Source organism: Gymnodraco acuticeps, unplaced genomic scaffold (genome assembly GCF_902827175.1).
Source record: "Gymnodraco acuticeps unplaced genomic scaffold, fGymAcu1.1, whole genome shotgun sequence".
NCBI classification, from domain to species: domain Eukaryota; kingdom Metazoa; phylum Chordata; class Actinopteri; order Perciformes; family Bathydraconidae; genus Gymnodraco; species Gymnodraco acuticeps.
This window is the reverse complement of record NW_022989831.1, coordinates 369181-393550: the sequence shown is the minus strand read 5'-3', so window position 1 is coordinate 393550 and position 24370 is coordinate 369181. Positions and strand designations below refer to the sequence as shown.

Here is a 24370-nt window from a genome sequence, read left to right as displayed (position 1 = left end):
AAGAAACATTTAGCCTTGTAATCAATTCCCAGTGTTCAAATGACACAACAATCATACTCTGGTTAGAAAATAAATAATAGATTCACATTCCGAATATGAAACAATACAATCAATAGTTAGTTAAACAGGTAATAGGCATATTTTGCTCTGACAGTGACAAATGGTTCATTTTAAATATTATAGCACATGTGAACAAACTCCATCAACAGTCAGTCAGCTGTCAAGGCCGACTGACAGCTGATCAGCTCCTTCAGAGGAAAGGACATCTATACTTCTCCACATTTCCTGGTTTCCTCTCTTCACATGGCTTTAAGACAACTAGTTATATCTATCCAGGCTCAGTGGTGTAAACTAAGTAGATTTACTCAATTAATGTACTTAAGTACACTTTTAAGGGACTTGCACTTTACTTGAGTATTTAAATGTCTTGTTACTTCTACCCCTAATTCAAAGGAAATCTTGTGCTTTTACTCCACTATATGTAATACTTTTAGTTACTTTATACCAGATTTGGAATAATGATGTGATATATAATCAACCCTTAATTAAGACTTTAGTTAAACCTGGAGTAACATTCACAGCAACCCTGCAGAAATCAAAGTTAGCTGCACCTTTACAAGCTTTGATAATTGACAATAATTTTAATCAAAACATATCATATAATATATGATACTGAAATCTGCATATTGTTACTTTAAGTATATTTTGATGCTAATACTTTTGTACGTTAACTTGAGTAACATTTTGAATGCAGGACTTACTTGTAAAAGAGTATTCCTAAATGATGGTACTTCTAATTGTACTTAAGTACAAGATCTGATTACTTCTCCCACCTCTGCCCAGACTCTGAGAGCTTGAAATCCTCTCTCGACAGCCCATAGCTTCATCTCCAGTATCCAACTCCAACGATATCCAAAAACTTTCTTACAGCATCCATACAGGTGCCGTTAACCAAGAGAGGGCTTTTGTTTTGAAATTACTTCCAAGAGAGTGGCCCCGCCCCTATCTCGAATCATCATTTGAACATTTTGTAAGGTGAAAACCAAAAGTTAAATGAACTAAAAAGTTAAAAAGCACTCGAGTTGCTTTTTGTTTACTGTTTAAAAAAAGAAAGACATGAATCTAAGGAACACGGATTGTGGAGCAGCCTCTGAGTAAGCTCAGTGTGAGGGGCGCGGCCTCCCCTCCGGCTCCCTGCTGCGGTCTCTGCTCTCTGAGTCTGTACCGGGAGGACCGAGCGCTCCGTCCATCCACAGCGGCGGAGATGGCGGACCCCGCAGCGGAGACCACCATCAAGGTGGTGTGCCGGTTCAGGCCGCTGAACCGCTCGGAGTTGGCCCGGGGAGACATATACGTCCCGAAGTTTCAAGGGGAGGACTGTGTGCAAATGGGGGTTAGTGTGTTTCTCTCTTCTCAGCTCTGGGGTGAAAAGCTTAGAGGGCTATACTTCTTCCACTTTTCATTACGGGAATGTCAGGCAATTATCTCTAATTGAGTGTTTTAACTGTAGGCTATATCAAGTATTGCTGCTAAATATTTCCCTTTTCTGCTTTTTATGTCTCTTCAAGTGTACAAATACCATTAAAACAGTAGTTAATTTGATAACATGGAAGTGATTTGAGCTCTGGTTTCAACATGGACAAAACTTAAAACCAAACTCTTGATTGAATGTGACTTTCCAACACATTTCTTGAATCACTTGGCATCACTTGTAAATAAATAACATTGTATAATGTATTATTTATGTTGCTTTAAATTTTTCCAAAGTACTTTAAACTGTGGTGTTTTAGTCGTGTTTTTACTTCAGTAAAGTTTAGGCCTAGCTTATACAGCTTTTCAGGCGGTCGATAATGTCATCATGACTTGGAAGGGAAGACATTTAAACACCGTGTAAATAAATGTTGTCAGCCTTTTCCCATATTTAACCAGTATAAAGTTCCATCACTCAAGCTTAAACTTGCCAGTTTAACACATGTTCAACCGGTTCACCTGTGCCTTTTTTTTTTTTAGCTCCACCTGCATTCAACTAGCTCAGCAGAAAGCTAATTGAATGTTAGGCCTGCTGCTAACTTTTTAGCATGAGTCGTGACAGTGCTAAAAGGCCAACGAATGAGTGTGTTTTGTTAGCAATAAGCTTTTGGTGACTGTAACTTAAACAATTAAAGTTTAATACAAAATATTAACCTTCAGCATCTATGAAACGTCATTATACTTTCCTTCACAACAGCATATAGCTGCATATAAAGGACTAGGTCCCTCACCACGTCATTGACATTGTCTCAGTATTGTAAATATTATGTGAATTTACTTTTATTGGCAATAGATGAAGCTCAAAACTAGATATATTTTGTATTTCCATGCCTCTTGAGTCCAGCTACTTTCCTTATTTTGAAGGCCAACAGTCCATATTCTTATTGTTTCCTGAATAAACACTCTAAATATTCCACCCCTTACTGCTGAATATCCGGAGTAAGGTTGAGTTATGAATGCCTATTGCCGTGTAGCAATATGGAAATTCATGTTTGCACGTGTAACCCATCACTGCATCCACCTCTTTTCAGGGTAAACCGTACTACTTTGACCGCGTGTTCCAGTCAGAAACAACCCAGGTGCAATTCTACAACGCTGTGGCTCAGAAGATTGTCAGGGGTAAGATGTACTGTAAAATACTGATGCTGTGTCAATAACTAACATACTAAAATACTACTAATACAAGCTTTAACCTCATTGTCCTATTTCTTTGTCTTGATGTGTACAGATGTGTTGGAAGGCTACAATGGGACGATATTTGCATATGGGCAGACAGCCTCTGGTAAAACGCACACAATGGAGGTAATTGTCTTATCTTTTTTTACTACTGGACAAATATACAAAACAATTGTGACTGAAAAGCCAAACATTCTATTAACATTTTGAATATAACTGTCTTCTAAAGGGGAATCTCCATGACCCAGCCATGATGGGAATCATTCCCAGAATTGTTCAAGACATTTTCAACTACATTTATTCCATGGATGAGAACCTGGAGTTTCACATCAAAGTATGTTAACATATCAATCAGGTGCTCATATGCTTCCAAATGTCAGGAATAACACGTTATAAAGTTTCACTTTGCTTTGCAGGTTTCATATTTTGAAATCTATTTGGACAAAATTAAGGACTTGTTGGATGGTATGGTTGAAGCAACTTCTTCTCATTCAGACTCTAATGCTCACAACATAGATTCAGAACTGATGTTTCCTTTCCTTCTCCTCCACAGCCACAAAGGTCAACCTCTCGGTGCACGAAGATAAAAACAGGGTGCCCTATGTCAAGGTCGGAAACACAGGGGGGTTTATTTTTAGGTTGAGAAATGTTATTTGGGTTGCAGCATTGATTGTTTCTGATGAAGTCACAGAGTCACAAGTTTTTCCCTAGCCATTTGTTATAGATGGATAAATTAATGTGATAAAAGCAACTGTGAACTGCAGGGTACGAAGAGGGCTACATAACCCAACATTTACAATAATTTTCTATTATGGAATGAGTATGTTTGATTGAATTAGATGGGGATAAAGAGATAATTGAAAATAAACCTAGAACATGTAGTTATTTTCTCTTTTTAACTTTCCCTGTGAAAGCATCAGCCTGATAAAGCAAGTCACGGTCTTTTGAGCTAATAATTGTCTTTCTGTGAAGCCAACCTGCTGCAGGGCTGCTGAACACAGCGTCTCCTTGTGATTGCATGTGTCTTCAGGGGTGTACAGAGCGTTTCGTGAGCTGTCCCGACGAGGTCATGGACGCCATAGACGAAGGCAAAAGCAGCAGACATGTGGCTGTCACAAGTGAGTTCACACACTGAGCGCCTTTAAGGCTGCTTCCTCTCATGGGTTCAACCTCACTGAGTCTCCTGACTGCAGCGAGACTCTTAGCCAGAACGCTTTGTGTGTGCAAGCCACATACATAACCAGACAGGAAAAGGGAAGTATGTCTTATTCTAAACCCATGGCTTAATCTGTAGCTATCTAAGATTAATTTAGTATTTGGTATATCTTCCCAATCTCATTCCAATGCCGGCTGCTGGAGTTTAAATACCACCTCCTTTTTCATGTCTTCAACTTTGGTACAGAACAGAGAGGTTTTATAACAGCACTCCAGCCCCGCCCCTCACAGGGTGTGTGAAAGGAGCTTTCATTTCACCGGACTTCTTTTTGCATCTGATGTTTTCTGAAATGTAACATTTGTCATGATCTATTCTGTAAGTATAGGACATGACAATTTCAGTACCAATGCAACAGCTAAAACAATAGTTTAAAGGTTTTAGGGTCCTTTGGCCAATAAAACACGTTTATTTATATTGCACTTTTCAGCACGAGGCAATCCAAAGTGCTTTACAAAAATACTATTAAGATATAGTGCAACCGAAACACATTATAAACTGACATTAAAATACAAGAAAACCAAGCTAAAATAGAATAACCAACCTATAAAATATAATTCTTAAAGATATACTGCTGTGTAAGATATGAATATGTATTTGATTTCATTGAAGGCAGAGGCGAAAAGAAAAGTCTTCCAGCTGGACCTGCAGTTTTTGGGGAATTTGTTCCAGTGGTTTGGAGCATAGAACCAAACTCGTTATTTAAACCTACAGTCAAATGTTGAAGTCTGGGGTGATTTGATCCACTTTCTTTGTGTTAGTGAGAACTCGAGCAGCTGCATTCTGAATAAGCCCTGAAAAGACACCATAACAGTATTTGAGTCTGATTGAGGATAAATGCATCATAAACCCTATTTACAGGATTACTTTTTTATTACTTATACTAAATATAATCTGCGGAGGTACTAATTAAAAATCTCTATGCAAATGAAGATGCTTTCAAGTGGGCTAATCACCAATAATTTTGTTAGTTTTTCTTAAATTGTGAAAAAACGATAATCCTTTTCCATAATGTATCCGGATAACATTATTGTTAGACATTCCCTGGCTTATGTTCAAATGTCATCATAGCCCAAACAACAGAAAGGTTTGAGTGTCCCATTTAGGCTGTATGAATCTTATTGTCATGGTGACTTTACTATGCTCATATGCTGCATGTGAGAATGAGTCCTTACCCCAAGTGAAGGAGTTCAAGTATCTCGGGGTCTTGTTCTCGAGTGAGGGAACAATGGATGTAGCGTGAGATGGGCCGGAGAATCGGAGCAGCGGGAGCGGTACTGCAGTCGCTTCACCGCACCGTTGTGACGAAAAGAGAGCTGAGCCAGAAGGCAAAGCTCTCTGTCTACCGGGCCATTTTCATTCCTACCCTCACCTATGGTCATGAAGGATGGGTCATGACCCAAAGAACGAGATCGCGGATAGAAGCGGCCGAAAAGGGTTTTCTCCGCAGGGTGGCTGGCGTCTCCCTTAGGGATAAGGTGAGAAGTTCAGTCATCCGGGAGGGACTCGGAGTTGAACCGCTCCTCCTTCGCGTCGAAAGGAGCCAGTTGAGGTGGTTCGGACACCTAGTTAGGATGCCACCTGGGCGCCTCCCTAGGTAGGTGTTCCAGGCACATCCAGCTGGGAAGAGACCAAGGGGTAGACCTAGGACCAGGTGGAGGGATTATATCTCTTCGCTGGCCTGGGAGCGCCTTGGGGTCCCCCAGTCAGAGCTGGTTGATGTGGCCAGGGAAAAGAAAGTTTGGGGCTCTCTGCTGGAACTGCTACCTCCGCGACCCGACGACGGATAAGCGGGAGAAGATGGATGGATGGATATGCTGCATGTGACATCAGTGCAGCATAGCTATGTCTTGTTGGAGAGTCATCAGCCATGTTCTCATGCTCTGTGATAAAAGCTATCTTTTTTCACACTGCTCTCATCATTTGAATTTAATTTTTTTTCACCTTTTTAATTCAGTCCTTAAAGATATATTTAGTTCAAAAAGCAATCCCGACCAGTGCAGTTCAAATTTTGTAATATGTTTTCCTTACACTGTATAACAGGATAGGATTTTATGATTTGTAAGAATTGAATGGATTAGCGTTAGAGTTTTTAGAGTGCAAAAATCAGATTGCATGTTATTGTGGCTTGGAAAGTTTTATAAAGTAAAAAATCCTTTTGGGCAATGTGTCTTTAAAATATTAGCATACTTGTTATTCCAAATAATATTGTTGTTAATACTTACTATACCTAGAATTGCTATACTTATCATAAATAATTTGGACTTTTCCTCAATAATACTAACAATGTACACTTAGCATTAGCCCAATGCTTATTGTGTTTCTGTGTTTGTTTGTGTGTGGATGTGTCACACCTGTATGTCAGACATGAACGAGCACAGTTCCAGGAGTCACAGCATCTTCCTCATCAACATCAAGCAGGAGAACTCTCAGACCGGACAGAAGCTGATCGGCAAGCTGTACCTCGTGGACCTGGCAGGCAGTGAAAAAGTTAGTTTACATCCTGCACTCGTCCTCCCCCTCGCTTTGGATTGCATCTGCATCCTCCTCCAGATTCAGAACACATAATTGTAGTTTTTGAGATTTTTTGTTTTGTTTTAAAGGCATGGTAAGTACTTCTTTTAAACATGGTTTAACCTTCTAGATGCGGACCGGTCTTATGAAGGCTTTGCTGTATTAACTGAATTCACATAATGAAACTTTATTGACACACAGCTGCCTCTCCTTTAATCAGGGGACACTACAGTAAACTGTCTTATCTGTATGGTATCCATAATACCATTAAAACCTATAATATGCTTTGTCAACCCTCTTTTATAAATCTGATTATGTTAATAATATTATCAGTTAATAATACACGGTTCCTTAATCTTTGGTATAGTTATTTTTGACAGTTTGGAGAATGATAACCATGTTGTGAGCAGTTAGAATGTAGAAGTAATCCTATTAAGTAATTTTTCTTATGATAGAGTGTGCTTCCGGCCTTACTCTGAGAACTCTCCTGTGTTTGTGTGTTTCACAGATTGGTAAAACAGGAGCAGAGGGCACAGTGCTGGATGAAGCCAAGATGATCAACAAGTCGCTGTCTTCACTGGGAAATGTCATCTCAGCTCTGGCAGAGGGCTCGGTGAGGCAGTCAGCACTATCTCTGGGATGTTGAGTTTTCAGAGTTATGTTCTTCCATCTAACTGCCTTTTAAATAGCCTATCTAAGAGGGAGAATGTGATTAAACGTTTAGTATTAAAGGTAGGGTAGGTAATTCACTTCAGAAACACTTTTTAAATATTCCATTTAATTCTATTAACATCCCAATAGCAATGAATAAATGAAATGCTTTGACAATAAATATATACAAATATTTCATCTGTGGAAGCCGTGGCGCTGTAAAAAGCTATCCAATATCTGCCCCGGCCCGCGGGAGATAATTGGATGGCCTACCTGCCTCTCAGCCTTCCATCTCGTGCACAAACTTATCTCGTGCCCTCATTGGTCATGTGCGGGTTTGTGTGTGTTGGAGGAGGGGCTCTATAAGGAAGTCCGAAGGAAGGGGCAGATTTCTTTTTGGTTGTGTATTTTCAAATTCTAGTTTACTCAAGCTGGTTTCTCCATTCTTACCTACCCTACCTTTAAGTAGGAATAATAATATGTAATCCAAAACAAATAGCCTTTAAAATGATGACATTTTCCACAGTATACCTTGGAAATATTATTATCTTAGTAGGAGCTCTGTATGTCCTGCTAATTGTAAATGGTGTCCTCTGTCAGGCTTATGTGCCGTACAGAGACAGTAAGATGACCCGGATCCTGCAGGACTCCCTGGGGGGGAACTGTCGAACCACCATGGTCATCTGCGCCTCACCCTCTGCCTACAACGACGCTGAGACCAGGTCCACTTTGCTGTTTGGACAGAGGTACGCTCTAACACATACACTCACAACTTACCGATGAAATATGTGGACCACACTTCATGGAAATCATAGGAATCATGTCAATGCAAGTTACATAAGTTCAAATCTCTAAATTAGCTGCACCTTTGCCAGCTGTGATAAACTTTTAAAGCATCAATAATTATAATCAAAACATACAATATATATTATTCTGAAATTGGCTAATCTGCAAAATGAATACTTTTACTTTTGTTACTTTAAATATATATATTTTTGTACTTTTACTTGAGTAACATTTTGATTGCAGGACTTTTACTTGTAACAGAGTATTTCTACACTCTGGTACTTCTACTTTTACTTTAGTACAAGATCTGAGTACTTCTTCCTCCTCTGAGTAAAAGCAGTACTGCGTGGCTGGGCTGGTGATATTACCTTCCTGTGTCACCAGGGCAAATACCATCAAGAACACAGTGACTCTGAATGTGGAGCTGACTGCAGAGCAGTGGAAGAAAAAGTGGGAGAAAGAGAAGGAGAATAACAAGACGCTGAAAAACACCGTCACATGGCTGGAGAGCGAGCTGACCCGCTGGAGAGGCGGTAAGGACAACAACATCCCACATATGTATTTGCCACTTATGCTGCTTTGGGATATTTAAAGAGAGGCTGATGAGCTTGAATGTACTTACTTATACTCAAAGAGTTATGTTTTACGAATTCCAGCCATGGCACACAAAGTATTTATCCTTATGCATAATCACAGATGTTTCGTGCCTTTAAAAAATGGTCTAACTTATTTTCCTACTGTATTTTCCAACCAACGCAGAAAAAAAGGTTTGGTAATATAGATTTATAAAATGTACACTGTAGTAATCTGATCATCATAAAGGAGTACAATACTTTCGTTAGGATGAGTTTAAAAATAAGCAAAACAACTAAAACTTTTACCTCTGATTTTAGTATTTTTGCACAAGGTTATGGTTTGAGCTAATTCACATTGGTCATATCTTTGGCTTGAATATGACAATTGCTAATCAAAGACTCCTTTGTTTTCACACGAGCAATGACTCTTCAGAAATGTGCATGATCATGTCGGTCTTACACTGATCTAAAGAGCCGAGAAATCTCAAGTTGTCGGAAGTCTCCCTCTTAATAAGCCCGGTGCCCCCGCCCGGTGCCCCAAACTTCTTAACATTTGACAACCTATTAATGTGTCATACCCACTTAACGGGAAGAAACTCAGCTAACTGACGATATGAACCATTTTTACCGAAACAAAATACAACTCTAACGCCAAGCCTCTGAATTAGCACTAAGCGAAAGAGTGCACATAACTCACGGTAGAAATATAAAGCTTGTTGTCTACTAACCCATCATTCAAGGGTGGTTTTCACTATAAGTAATGTTTTTTTTTTGGACGGAGACTATAATTTACATTTTTTTACTATGTTCAATCTGAATTTACTTTAAAATAAAAACATCTATATTGATTCTGACTTCTCTACATCCCAATGTCACAGGTGTGTCATTGCTTTGAGAAAAAAGATTATTAATTTACCTCTTTTTGAACTGAAGTTATAGTAATTTGTTCTGGCAATGTCATTGTCGAGCCTGAGACCTGAAAAACAGGCTCAGGGCTTAACAGGTTAAAAGGACAGGATGATTAAGACTCCATTTACACGCAAACGCATACGAAACGCAAACGAACCGAATACGATATCAAAAAAGGATTCCATTCACACGAGACCGCGCTGGAGACGCTGTAGTACATATGCCGGGCCTATAAGTGGCGCTGTACTTCATTTTCTGCTGCCCCCTGCAGGAGAGAGTGTGCCAGTGGAGGATCAGTTTGATAAAGAGAAGGCCAAAGCAGAGGTGCAGGCCCTGGACAGCGCGCTCAACAACGACAAGACTGCCCCCACACCGGCCCTCAGCGCCCCCCCCGGGGTCAAACTAACTGACGCTGAGAAAGTGCAGTATGGGGCAGAAATGGCCAAGATGTACAAAGAGATGGATGACAAGGTGAACACATTTTTGTGGGGAGTGTTTTTGCAAATGCTTGTGGCACGCACACAGCAGCATTTTTTACAGCTGGGCATTGACTCACTGGATGCTCATCTCTGTATGGTGGTTTCACTGATCAAGTCAGACAATTTTTAATGATCTCCACTAAAAATAAGAGAGTAAGTCTTTTTGAATAAGACAATACATGAATGTCCTATACAATTATGCCTTAAAAAACTATTGAAACATCAGATGATACTGAACAAATTAGAGTTGTGCCATTTACAAATCAATGGGATCACAACCATAATATAACATAAGTCATGAACATAGAATAACCTAAAACCAAGTATGAACACTAATATATTGTGGTAGTAATGGGTAATAATGCTGCACATGACATGCATACATCCACTGTATATTTACTGTTTAAGAATGATGAAGCTACCAGTTGCTTTATATTCAATAGAGCTTCACTACACTGAAGCTACTCCTCCCCCCAGCAAGATTTCAGATTATAAACAACATCAAAGTTACTTTTTACATTGAAGCAACTTCACTCCAAGTCGTCAATACTATTATTATAAAAAGTTGAAGTACATACAAAATAAATAAGATATAATTCATATTGAATCATGGAACAAACATTCAAATATATATTGTATATTCTACTATCAATGTTTTTTTAATTCTAACTTTCATAGACAATTATGCACCTTTTTACTACTAGAGCAATCATTTCATTTTAATTTCAATGTAAGATTCTTAATTCGGATGAGATAACATTTTTGTGTAATTTACACCTGACTTGCCCTAATGTACTGTGAACTAGCCTGTAGCATATTAACATAATTAAGCATTGTATGTGCACGCTCATGCCGACTTCCTTAATCATATGACCAACAAATCCATCCTTCTGCATTATACCTGCCTGTTTCAACAGCTGATGGAAGTTTACCCTAACTTAACTATGCATGTCAATCAAAAGTCTATTATTTTCTGTCTGATATGTATTATTGACTTAAAGAATAATTAAAAAATATATAAGTAATGGACAGTTCAGATGTAGCTTTATACATACTTTTTTTTTAATGACATTTCAATGTTGTTAATATTGCTAGAATTACCTGCTTTAGTCCTTCTTACATGTGATATTTCTATTGGTCAGCAGATGGCGTGATTGACTGCTGTTCAGTACTGCATGTGGATGTGGTGGAAATAAGTTGTGTACTTAAAATAATTGTTCTTCTCTCTTACAATCTTACACTTATTTCAGGACGATGAGATCAACCAGCAGTCCCAGGAGTTAGAGAAGCTGAAGGAGCAGATGTTGGACCAGGAGGAGGTGACAAAACTTCCTCCTTCCCCCCCCCTCCCCTTCCTTCCAAATAGCCCTACAGCCGTTCCTGTTAGCACAAACCCGGTCTGACAGCTTGTGGCAGACCATTAGTATCCCTGCAGGAGAGGTCAGATTGCAGCTCACCCTAGCAACAGTTGAGCCCTACAGATGGAACACATGAGGTTTCTTAGCTGTGCCATGTCATTCGAAGATGAACTCTATACCCCTTGCACCCTTTTCCCTTCCCAGGCTGAGCATCTCTGTCTTATCTTCACTCCCTATCCCCAACTGTAGCTCTTAGCCTCCTCCCAGCTGGATCACAACACCCTGCAGACTGAACTGAACCGGCTGCTGGCTGAGAACGAAGCCTCCAAGGAGGAGGTGAAGGAGGTGCTGCAGGCTCTGGAGGAGCTCGCCCTCAACTATGACCAGAAGAGTCGGGAAGTGGAGGACAAAGCGCAGGAGTTTGAGGCTCTCAGTGTGGAGCTTAACGAGAAATCGGTACTTATTCTAAGCAGAATCCATCAAAATACAGGACACTGATCATGTGATCACCTTGTGTGTACTTATATTTATCACCCTCCACCACCAGAGCTCCCTGGCCTCCATTGACTCTGAGCTGCAGAAGCTGAAGGAGATGACCAACCACCAGAAGAAGAGGTTCACTGAGATGATGTCATCATTACTCAAAGACCTGGCCGAGATAGGCATCGCCGTGGGAAGCAACGACATAAAGGTCACCAGCCAAACTTACGAATTCAGAAATATTCTAGAAACTAAGAATTGTTTCACAGAGCAACTATGGCCTGTTGAGAATAGATGACATTCTCATTTCAGACATTATTAAAGCAGCTGAAACATACCCCGCCTGCATTGCATGTGTCTTTGGGCAGCATGTTTCCAGTTTTTTTTGTCTGTGTTTGAGTTGATTAGGGCAATATTTGCTCAAAAAGAATGGATTTGTGTAAAGCTGCAGAAAACATCTATTATTATTGTCATTAAGTTCATTTTCTATGAAAAAATACGATGAATGAAAAAGAGTGTTAGCTGCACCCCTAGTAGCCCCTCATGTGCCGTTTACAGTTTTTTCTGTAGATGAGACTTTCTGTATATTTAGCTGTAATGGTTAGTCTGTGGTTTTCAGTTGGACATTTATTGACATTTTCAAAAAGGACAAAAACATTTGAAGGACATATTAATGACTGTCACTTTTAGCTACGGACAAACTGTCAAAAACGGCTACTTTGTTTCCTCTCTTTCCCCTCAGCATCACAAGAGCAGCGGTCTCATCGATGAAGAGTTCACCACGGCCCGCCTCTACATCAGTAAGATGAAGTCGGAGGTGAAGACGATGGTGAAGCGCAGCAAACTGCTGGAGAGTTCAAAGGCCGAGAACACCCAGAAGATGGACGAGACGGAGAGTGAGCTGATCGCCGGCCAGCTCCGCATCTCCCAGGTAACCACTGCCTCATGGATACTGTCTCCACAGTGACAAATATGTCGGTTAATTAGAAAAGCAGATCATGTCGTTGTCAAAGGGGGGCTTGTTGGGTTTTTGCAAATCTATGGATGTCTTAGTTCTTGGTTTAAAAATAGTTTGTGAGTTTTTAGGAGTTCATTATGGTTTTAATGTCTCTTTCATTTTCCTGTGGTTGTCCAGTATGAAGCTAAGATCAAGTCCCTGACAGACAGCCTCCACAATGTGGAGCAAAAGAAAAGACAACTGGAGGAAACGGTGGACTCTCTCAATGAGGAAATAGTTCGGATCAGAGCCCAAGGTAAGCATCACTCACTGTGCTGTCAAAAAACAAATCCAGCGTTAACCATTCAATGATCCGGAGCGAGTTTAAAGTTGTGATACCAAAAACATCCCAAGGTGCATTGGAATTATAGGATGTCTTTCCATACAGGGAATAAACTGCAAAAAAATCCCAGATGGCATATTTATGATGCACCTTTTAGATTTGTTTTGCTTTTTATTAACAGACCTTAACGTTTTTTTGAGTACTTTGGCCCCACTTGGCTACTTCTCATATTTGTAATAATTACACATTATAGTTAATACTTAAACATAGACTTATTTAAACACAATAACAATAGCACAATTGTGGACATTGATACATCTAAGCAGATGTGTTCTTTCACTCTTAATTGCCATTTCTACTGCTAGAGCTCAATATAAAATAAAAAATGGTCAGCTTTTTCCATTGCTTTTTTTCTCACTGTGGACCTTATATGTTGTAGCAGTATTCACAGAATGATAGTGATACCTTATCAGTTCTTTTGCTTCCAGAGAAAGTCAACACCATGGAGAAAGAGAACGAGATCCAGTCTGCCAATGAAGTCAAGGTACTGTCCCCCTAAGCTGTCTCTTACTGGTGTGGTCTCCATATTAAAGAGGGTGACTGTAGCTGTGTGTGTCTTCAGGAAGCTGTGGAGAGGCAGATCCAGTTTCACAGAGAGACCCATCAGAAGCAGATCAGCAGCCTGAGAGACGAGCTGGACAACAAGGACAAACTCATGACAGAGCTAGAGGAGTAAAGCACAACATCACTAACATTAGTCTCTCTTATTGTTTCCATGAGTGACATACTGATACCAACATGTGTGTAGTCTGAACCAGAGGATCATGCTGGAGCAGGAGCGGCTGAGGATGGAGCATGAGAAGCTGAAGGCTGCTGACCAGGAGAAGAGCCGCCAGCTGCAGGAGCTCACGTAAGGCCTCTGTATACTCAGTGGGCATTGTTTTCATATAACCCAACATGCATTTAGTAACATGGATTTTACATTGTGCAGGGTGATGCAGGACAGGAGGGAGCAGGGCAGAAATGACCTGAAGGGACTGGAGGACACTGTGGTCAGTTACTGCCATCTCCATTTCAATCTGTTCATTTAAAGGGGAAGGTCACCCAAAATTAAGACAAAAATAGATGTTTAATTTAATTAAAATGTCGGCAAAGGGAATTTTCATTTCAATTGAAGAATTGACAAAGTCATGTAACATGTCAATCCAGAAACAGTGCCCCGTTAAAACCAGTGAACTTAAATAATAGAGCATATTAAACTATTATTTGTATGTAGACTGTTCCTGTATACTTTAGACTTCCACAAAGCAATGCGCAACTGAATGATCCAATTGATTATTTTTGCACTTTTTAAAGGACTCTCTACTTGTGAAGTTTAATTCGCATGGATATTTTCATGTTGCATATTGATTTGTTAAGCATGGGATATAGGCATATATTGTTTAATTTCACATAATATTTATATTGTAAAGTGTGCAGAATTTGTATACACTACAGGAACTGCAAAAATCAGAACACCACAAAGATTACAATATACTGTATATTTCACACTAATTATATATAAATTTGGATTTGGGTCAACAACAATGGATGTCAAATTAGCTATCTCTTATAAGGCAGGTGTCCTTAGAATTAAACAAATCTGAATATCTCCTAAGGACAATAACTGTATGGAGATTAAGCAAGGTGACACACAAATCATATCAGCAAATCATCCTCATCTTTATTTACATTAACTTCATTTATGGCATTTCATGTAAAAATCTCACTTTGAAGTAGAGGTACCATCCACACATGATTGGAACACATTTTCTATACTAAGATTCAGGTGGATATGGGTCACTGATTTCTTTATAAAACAACATTCTATTTACTACTCTGTTTGGGCTAAAGCATATATCTCAGGGGAGGATAACTCAAATCCTGGAACAAATCTCTGTGAAGCAACCCTTTATGTCTCCAAATGTTTGTTTTTTTCTGAAGTGGGTTTCCTTGCTGTCCCACAGGGCCGAGAGCTGCAAACACTCCACAACCTCAGAAGGCTTTTTGTCCAAGACTTGGTCACTCGCGTCAAAAAGGTAAAGCCCTGTCTGTGTGTATACGTCCTCATGTTCTCGAGAAACTGCTCATGGTACCCTATCACTCTAACATCCTCCTGTGATCTGGTTTTTGTGTGATTTCCTCTTCTATGTAATATCACATTAGCTCCTGTTGCCCTGACTTCCACATTTACCTGGAATGAGACGCGTAGTTCGCTCATGCACCGGCTGCACTCCATTTAATTTGCCCCATGATGAAATGTTAATGAATCCAGGGAACACAACAGAAAGGGTGTGCGATAACTAGGCCATCGGATTCTTCAAAGGTAGCAGCTGTAAATTAGGGACCCAGACTCAGCATGGCGCTCATCTCCAGCACTCAAGCTGAGGCTCCACGAGATAAACAAAAGCAAAGTATGCTCTGCTGTTCCCAAATCTACTTATCACCTCATTAAGCCACACATGGGTTGCTTTGGATTCAGAGGTTTTGGTTACCGACTTCTTTTAATACTCCGTGTTTGAAGAATTTGATCAATGAAAAATCAGTTACACTGAGATAAATGAATGCAGAGGTACAACATGGATTGCAATGAGTGTACCAATAAAGCTGTGTCTCTGTAGAATGCTCATGTGGATGGTGACACAGAAGGCAGCTCTGCGCATACACAGAAGATCTCTTTCCTGGAGAACAACCTCGAGCAGCTCACCAAAGCTCACAAGCAGGTAGAAATACATATAAACACACAACTACCACAGTGCTTCCTCCCTGAACTTATCATGGATGTGATTTCTACATGCTCTCTGTGTCCTCTCACTTTGTTTTCCCCTCTGAAGCTGCTACGGGACAACGCAGACCTGCGCGGTGAGCTGCCTAAACTGGAAAAGCGCCTGAGGGCCACCGCTGAGCGGGTGAAAGCCCTGGAGGCGGCGCTGAAGGAGGCCAAAGAGAACGCAGCCCTCGACCGTAAGCGCCACGAGCAGGAGATGGAGCGCATTAAGGACACTCCCAAGCCCAAGAACATGGGCAGGAGAGCCTCCATAGGTAAGGGACACACACATATGGAACCATGTCAGTCATGCCTGCGGAGATTCTCAACACTCAAGCATGTAGATGTTGGCCATGAGGGTAGAGTAATAGGTCAACAATGTTAGCAGTGTATGTGCAAAATGTATGGAAGCTCTATGTTAAATGTACTCGTTGGATTGGACTTATTGGAACATGTTAATGCCCTTTATCTCTGACTTTGTATGTATGATTTTATTTAATGTGGAACTGCAGGACTGATACCAAAACAAATATCCTTGTGTGAACAATAGAATATCATATTGTATTTTAAAGTATCATAATGTAACTAGCACAGGTCTAACATTCCTCAAAATGAGTAGAACAATTATGTGGTAATACGAATGTCAATAGTCTGAAATAAGTACATTTAATTATATGAGGTTTTTCCAATAAGTCAAATCCATCGAGTCATTTTAAGACAACAAGCAAACATTATGTCCTTATTTATTGCTGAATATGGAGCCAGTCAGGTGTCAGCTAGCTAGGCTTAGCCTAAAGACCTGAACCAGGGGGAAACGGCTAGCCTGGCTCTGTCTAAACTTGAAATATACACATTTAAACTACAAACAAAGACATGGGAAATCAAATAACATGTGTTGTGTCAGCCTGCTCTCTGTATGTGACTCCTTTTATCTCTCCGTGTCCGACCCAGCCAAGCCCATTCGACCAGGCCAGCTGCCTGGAGCGTCCCCCCTGATCCCCGGCCTCAATAGATCCAACCTCATCGGGAACAACATCAGGGAGGCGGGCGACAGCAGGTAAGAGAAACCTCTTCATAGTAGCTAAATAAGAAGAGATGTTTTATTTTAATTTGTATGTCTTCCTTATACATATGTCGCTTATTTTCCATTCATTTCTTTTCTGGTTTTCTTTACAGCCCCTGAAGATGGAGCAGTCACCCATGTAACATCTTGAAGCTCCAGACCCAGCTACGTTTTCATTACAAAGATAATGAACTTTCACCTGAAACCACTGCACCACTCTTCCAGCATCAAAGTGTGTATATAAATATATATAACTGTATATAAGAATTCCATAAACTGTGTAGACAAGCCTCTACAATAACCACATCAGTGCCTCGCAACATCAACACATACATGCAACACGTTTTTCTGTCCTGATGTTAGAGTAAAATATTAGTTTCGGTTTGAGCCCAGTTGTTTTTAACTGTGCTTATTATAAACACAAGACACTGTTCTGCCAATGCTTAATTGTAATGTGCAGATGATTGTAATAATCTTGCATGGTCATTCAATAGTGTATTCCATATTGGTGGCTAAAAAGGAGGCTCCCATTTAATTAGAACAGAAAGAGGAAGTGTATGCATGATCCGCCTTTATTTTATCAGATGTTTTATTCTTTGTCGCATGCTTGATACTATCGCTAAAAGCCCTTAACTCCTCAGCTTCCCAGAGATGATTTGACTCGGGAACTGCACTTGTGTTTGGGCTAATGACAGGAAGAGCACTATCAGTGGGGAGACACATTCCTAATTTATGCCTGATAGCTGCAGGCACTTTGTTTAATTATGTTTTGTTTTTGAATCCATTCAGACTGGATTTACATTAGGAAAGTGGATGATTGAAACTTACCCTCCTGAAATACACTATACAAGTGCAATGACATCCTACTACTGTTCAGATATTAAAGGTAAAACTTTAAATACATAATGACATCATTTAAAAAGTGTTTTGGTTCCTTAAACTTAAGGCACCTTTAAATGTATTGCTGAAAAAACCCTTTGCTTATCATGCTTTATTAAATTACATTTTTATTTAGTTATTTCCATCAAAATAAGATTATTGGTATTAAAGGGTTTTCCAAAGAAACACTGCATGCTAAAGAGAAGATTACATTTTCTACACAATCATTTTTCAACGACTGCTATGTTGATCAAATGTGTTAAATGTTTTTTTTTAAATAAATGTAATGCCTTAAAATGAATGAATATTTTTCATATGCCAAAACATTCACATTATCAGTCCATAAACCTCAGAACAGAACTAAATATCAGTGGAACAACCAATGCTCATGTGTTGCACTTCCCCCCTTACACCAATAGGTTGTGCTTTTACAAGGAGAAGTGATGTGATTAAATAAGCATGCAGACGTTCATACATTATTCTGAAATAATGTAAACTTGTTGTTTTATTGCCTGAGGCTTATTTCAGTCCTTTTATAGTCAGAGCGTTCTCCATTGAGGACTTGCTGAGTTCCTGGATCATCCAAGCACTAAATCATTCATGATCCTGCTGGATGGTGAGACTCCCTGCTGGGATTGCCAGATAGAGCCTGGCTGAGGAGATGGGGATGCATCTTGACATGTTTATCCTACACATTTTAATTATGTTTAATGGTTTTAGGAAATGGGCAATGAAATCCCATCAAATAATGAGAACAAACCGATAAGCCTGCAAACTTTTACAAATATGTATTCCTATAGGCCTACCTGCATTGATTTTTCAGGGTCTTAAGGGAAAGTGAAATTTAGACCATTACAGATTTAACAGTGGGTCCTTTGGAAATCCGCGGACCCTATGTTGGGAAACACCGGTTTGTGGGGTGTTGAACCTGGAGGGGGCAGGCCGCCCGCGGGGATCTGGAAGCCGTCTATCAGCGCTGACAGACGGGTGGGGTGGCAGCGATAAACCAGCGTCTGCAGGGTTAAAGACCTCTACTGCGTCATGCTGAACCAAAACTCACCGACTAAACCGGATCTTAAAGGAATGTGCCTTCAAAATAAATTAGGTAATCTGTCTGTGTATGCAAGGAAACATAGTATGTTTTACAATGGCGGCATTTAATCCCATAATGGAGACATTACTTTAAAATATATAATAGCACAGTTAAGGCGCTAAGGTTTTTAGGGCACTTTCAACGTTCTTGTATACAAAATGACCCTACATTGTTCTATATTTAAAATATTATGATTAAAGTTATAAACGCAATTTAAGTTACCGTGCATGTGAGTTATGACTGAGTATATACATATATATAACACTTACATTCTTGTAGTGACTTTTAATGGCTAATGTTTATTTCAGCAAGCTTACTTAATGCATAAATTGATTTTGGATGGATAAAGGATATCAGTTTTAACATTGCCTACGTTATATCAAATTGTATTGTGGTGTTTGGATATACATACAATAAATCACTTATCGTTGATTTCAAATAACATAATCACTACGTGCAACATAACCCCACCACACACAATTATAAACGTTTAATTGATCTTGTGCCAACACATCTAAGATCAAGAAAGTCTTGAATACGTTTTGTATACATTTTGACTACACAGCCAATCATGTTTTTTTTTTGTGTATTTCATCATGTTTAGCTGCTCTGCTGTAATTCCAAGCACCAAATAACAAAACACAGGTTCTTCAGCCAAAGCTCGTACTTTGAAAGCTGTGACCGGATGTGTGTTGTGTTGACGCAGTACGCTTGACTGCCTGAAGAGAGGCGGGGGATTGCGAACACACCGACTGACTGGAGGTCTGCTGCGGACTTAATCGGAGAAGCACACACTGAATTAGGGCGAAAAAGTTGCTTCTAACTACCCATACGGCCGACACAGAACACAGAGAGACACCTCTGGAGTTTCTAAAGGTAGGTATGTTTGAATGTTGTGCGTGAGTTCTCCGTACCATTGGTCAGCGACAGGCTATTGGCTTCTGACGGAGTTACTTTGTTGCTATGCACGCTGTTGCAGAACAGAGGGCTTGTATTCGAGTGAACCTGCAGTGCTTTTGTCCAGACACGAAGCCTCTGGAAATTGTCACTCAAACGCCTCACACCGGTAAAATATCCTGAATACGAACACTATGTTTGGCTTGTGTTTGTTTTAATATTTAAACCGCTAGGTTATCATTACATTCCACGTGATAGCATCAGTCTGAGTGGCACGCACCTACAGATTTGGTGAGCTTGTTTTCTCGCGGTGTGCTTGGACATTTGTCCCCGTTTAGGTGAGCTTTCTCCGGCAGGCACGTCGACAAACACTCTCCTCGCACCTGGGAATCCTTGGTAAGGTCGAGTTGGTGTCCTTTGTTATGATTGCACATGGATTAAACTCCTTTGTGCTGTATTTCTGCAGTCTGCGGGGCTTGAAGGGACCCTGCCCCCCACCCATGGGCCATGCCCCCCCTCACCACCGCCCCAGGCATGCTCTGGCCACTCAGCCCCTGCGATGTATATACCCTAGCTGCTTGTTTTCAACAGTAATTGCAAAAGGACTGTTTTGAATTCAATGCATACCCACATATGCATCAGATAACCCGCATAGATGAAAGTGAATGCAGCAGCACATGTTGAGTGGATGCTGCTTGGCCACATCTGTTTTGAATGAAGCACAGGGACAAAGGCAGTCAGGGTCTCAGGATGTTTTGCTGCTACAGTGGCTGGTCTGCAGATGTATGCAGACAAAAGCACATGTCGTGATTCCTGTGTTGATGCATTGCATAGCTTCATTTGTCGCCAGATTAAGTGCTCGTTTTTGCAGGTTCTGTTACAGTGGATTTGCAATAATTCCATTTACACAAGTGTTTTATACATGACACTGATTTCAGCATGTTCCTGTCATCAGGAGCGTTTTCAGCACGTAGCCCTGTGTGGTTTTATTAACATTTTATTCAATTGTTTTCATTATTATGCTTTCCTCTCATCTGATTGGTGGATGTTTTCCAAATTACTTAAATGGGACTGTACATATTAAATAGCATCCCATATATATACATATTAAATAGCATCCCATCTGGAAATAATATAAGCAGCAAAATATGCATTTTCAACCAAGAAAAAGGTGAGGACTTGAAGTCTTAAAAAGTTGCCATGGTAATAGTTATGATAGCTGCTACACATAGTTTACCTGATAAAGAATACTTCTCATTAGACTAATTGTTGTTGTTGCCTTGTGCCCCACTTTAAAAACTACAGATTGATTCTTAAATAGTAAGAAGAGGACAGTAGGGTATTGTTCAAATGGACAATGGTTGTTCAGTCACTGCTGTGCCAACCTGTTCTTAAACATAAACGAGATCCTTTTGGGTCTCCACAGAGCAGCACCTTGACTTCACTTTGCTCTGACACCATGCGATGACAGGGATTCTATTGCAGCAAAATGTACTCTCTCGGGTCCTGTGCCAGAACTCTGAAACACCACAGCAGTTCGGAGAGAGAGAGGAGAAGAAGACAGAACTAGGGGGGGGTGGAGTTGTACATTTCTGCTGTATTGTGCCGAGGAGCCACTTTAAATGTAAGGTTAACAGTAAGTTGTTTTGTCATGGGGACTCAGTTGTGGGCCCCTGCAAAAGCTAGTGATGTCATTCTTCCAGCGAGCTCTGTGAGGTTTTTAAGGTTGTCTTGCTAGGTTATCAGCTCTTTGACACAGTGTGAGAACTGTTCATGGTGTTATATTTGGGAGCTGTAATCTTTTGGATAAGTGTCCCAACTTTAGATTGCAGTGGTATGAAGAAGCTGCTAATCTAACGGATAAACTCCTTCTTGGACTTACTAACAGCATGACATTTGCCTGGTGCGGCAATGTCATGTCACTTATTACAGGTTGTATCCTTTATCTTGGAATGCAGTAGCTAAACACACCAGATACCCAGTCTGTATTTACTTCAGGACAGTGGCTGTCATACGCCATCAGTGATAGTGCCGTTATCATGTGTGTGACTTGAAGCTCTGACACGCGCCTGACTACATCTCTGGCACCTTTGGTGATGGTGTGAGATGTAGATTGGGTCCGGTTGGCGTTAGGGGATGAGGATTTGTGACTGATTCCCATTACTACACAGTCAAATGAAAACAGACAGTGACTGTTCCTCGAGAGACAGTCATTCATTCATAAAGGCTTGGACATGCCGCGTGTTGTCATAGCTTGTAACGGGACAGGCCCGCACTGGGCAGGCACACACAAGCCCTGGCATGACGCAACAATGTGTGTGTGCTTAGCGTTGAAACGGATAAAACAGAAACCATTCAGGCCCATTATGAACCAGCAGCACATCTCTCATGGGCTCCCATTCTGGCCCAGACAGCTCTCACCACCATAAATCTATTCTTGGTTGGTAGCTGTTAGTCTGTGTGTATATTCCTTTACATGAGGATGGGCCCCTTTATAGATTCAGCGACGCGTTCTCACGCCTCACTAAAGGCACCTGCTTTTACCGCCGGCACTTCCTGGATGCCAGTCCACCGTGGCTGCTATTTCAGGGAAGAGGAATATGATATGAGGGGAACTGCGGCCTGGTAGCGGCTCCTCTGCGATGGGAGCGCCCCGGTATTTATTTAGGTTAACCGACGAAGGGGAGACTCTGACGGGCGGATCAATGACAGGCATCATCTCAAAACAAACCCTGCAGGAATGGCACAGGCCCAGTTGTCCTCTGACTCACACACTGTGAATAATATATCGAGAAAGATCACCCTTTTAAAGGTTTCTAAATGTGTCTGCATTAATGAGTAATGATGCAGAACTCTATGAAACGACACACACTTTATTTCGGGATGCAGACACTCTCTGAGGGAATGTAAGCTCCAGGGAGCCATTGTAGTTATTGGATCGCATGCAGGATCTTAGGGGTCATGTTGTCATCACCTTTAGCTCCGCAGAGGGTGATCAGGTTACCGGGCTGGATATCCTTTGCAGCGGTATCGGTTTCCAGAGCAATCAGTGTTGACTGTCTGTTGTGGTTTTTTAATGATCCGAGGTAGGAGTTGCCTTTACTCGACTCACCAATTGAGAATTTTTGTCTGGTATTAGATCATGTCATAATGTTAGTGTGTCATAGCAGTAGCACTTTGTGGTTGTGGTAATCAGGTGAACAATACAGCGGTGTGTGTGACAGCCTGGGAGGTTAGTACGAGAAATGTGAGCATGATGGTGTGGTCTGGTGGGTGTATGTTAATGTGTCTGAGCTTGCTATAGCTTGTGACATTTAACGAAAAATAACTGTCTTATCTCCCACAGCCCAGCAGTTCCCCACAAGTCGGACATGAGGTGCCCTCCAGGCCTGGGTCGCTGAGCAGCTGAGGTCAAGGTTCAAGTGCTTGTTCCGGCAGTCATGGCTGACAAGGACGGGCCGCCCATCGCCCCGGGCCAGGTCTACATCGAGGTGGAGTACGACTATGAGTACAAGGCCAAAGACAAGATGGTGGCCATCCGCCAGGGGGAGTGCTACATGCTGGTGAAGAAGACTAATGAGGACTGGTGGCAGGTGAGGAAGGAGGAGGGCACAAAGGCCTTTTATGTGCCGGCGCAGTACGTCAGGGAGGTGCGGCGGGCGCTCATGCCCCCTCAGAAGCCCACCTTAAGGGCCAAGCCCACCGTTTTGGATATCCGCCGGGCATCCGATGAAAACCTCAACCGACCCCAACCGGAAATGTCCAGCTTTGGGCGTCCGTCGCCTTCCTCCACCCCCTCGCCGTCCTCGGATCGTGTCTCCCCGCCGGCTCTGTCCAAGGATGCTAACCAGAACCTGGGGAGTCCCCATCACTGCAAGATGGTAGCTGAACTGGTGCTACTTCACAACAACAACAACCACCACCACGCCAATAATTCAACGTTGCCAAGGACACGGGCAGACTCGCCTCCGCTCAAAGTAGGGAACAACCACAACAAAAGTCCAGATAGTGACAAGACCTCCCCTCTGAGCAACCCGCCAGGAGATCGGCTGAACAAGCTCCACAACGACTCGGAGTCTGGGGATGAGCTGAGCAGCAGCTCTACAGAACTTATGCAGGTACGTTGCGGCTTTACTTTATTTAGAAATGGCATATTTACAGGATTGGCTTAATGTGTTGCATTTGTGAGTTTTGATTTGTGCGTTATTTGTCAGTTTATGAGAATAATAAATCGTTCACTATGCCAGTGTAGGTGCAAAAACATAAAGCACTGTAGCTCATTAAGATCTATCCCTGAGGTTTTTGCAGACAGCATATCGGGAGTACTGACTCTTTGAGTACCATTGGTTTTCTACATCTAAAATATTGCCTTATGTTTTGTTCCTTTTCTTCCATTCCTCCTGGTTTATTTCCCTGTGGTGCTTTTTTTTTCTTCTCATGGGTCGGCTGCAGATAACCGCCCTTGTCCCCATCAGATACTGTCATATTGGATGTGCAGAGATTGCATGTTTCTTACTCTCCGTCTCTTGCAGAGCTGCATTCATTCATCGGCCCCTACGCTTCTCCACCTCAAACTGTTTGTGCCTCATTTGCCAGATTTCACAGAAGCAGCAAAAGTTGCAGTGCCTTATTAAAATGCTACCGTTTCCCTTGAAGCATAATTAGTTTGGCATGTACAGAT

General features: G+C 41.2%; 2 protein-coding genes across 3 annotated transcripts in view; both read left to right on the top strand.

Moving 5' to 3' along the window:
* The first annotated feature begins 1041 nt into the window (after positions 1–1041).
* Positions 1042–18000, top strand: LOC117558484 (kinesin-1 heavy chain-like). 2 transcript variants are annotated; one of them, XM_034234720.1, is made up of 26 exons: positions 1042–1393; positions 2562–2649; positions 2759–2832; positions 2936–3040; positions 3123–3171; positions 3260–3315; positions 3737–3824; positions 6285–6409; positions 6942–7046; positions 7685–7830; positions 8255–8403; positions 9626–9825; positions 11084–11152; positions 11441–11647; positions 11739–11882; positions 12414–12602; positions 12807–12924; positions 13425–13495; positions 13574–13683; positions 13760–13861; positions 13943–14003; positions 14958–15029; positions 15612–15713; positions 15825–16032; positions 16709–16814; positions 16934–18000. In XM_034234720.1, the coding sequence occupies exons 1-26, from the start codon at positions 1265–1267 to the stop codon at positions 16938–16940; spliced, it is 2880 nt and encodes a 959-aa protein (XP_034090611.1). In that variant the 5' UTR covers positions 1042–1264; the 3' UTR covers positions 16941–18000. The 2 variants fall into 2 exon arrangements, with proteins under 2 accessions (XP_034090611.1, XP_034090622.1); XM_034234731.1 differs by having other exon boundaries at positions 1265–1393; positions 13440–13495.
* A 1515-nt stretch (positions 18001–19515) lies between these two features.
* arhgap12b (Rho GTPase activating protein 12b) overlaps positions 19516–24370 on the top strand; it is a 65480-nt gene continuing 60625 nt past the window's right edge. The window contains 2 exon segments of the mRNA XM_034234592.1: positions 19516–19668; positions 23036–23807. Coding sequence (XP_034090483.1) covers positions 23130–23807 — 678 coding nt within the window. The 5' untranslated portion in view covers positions 19516–19668; positions 23036–23129.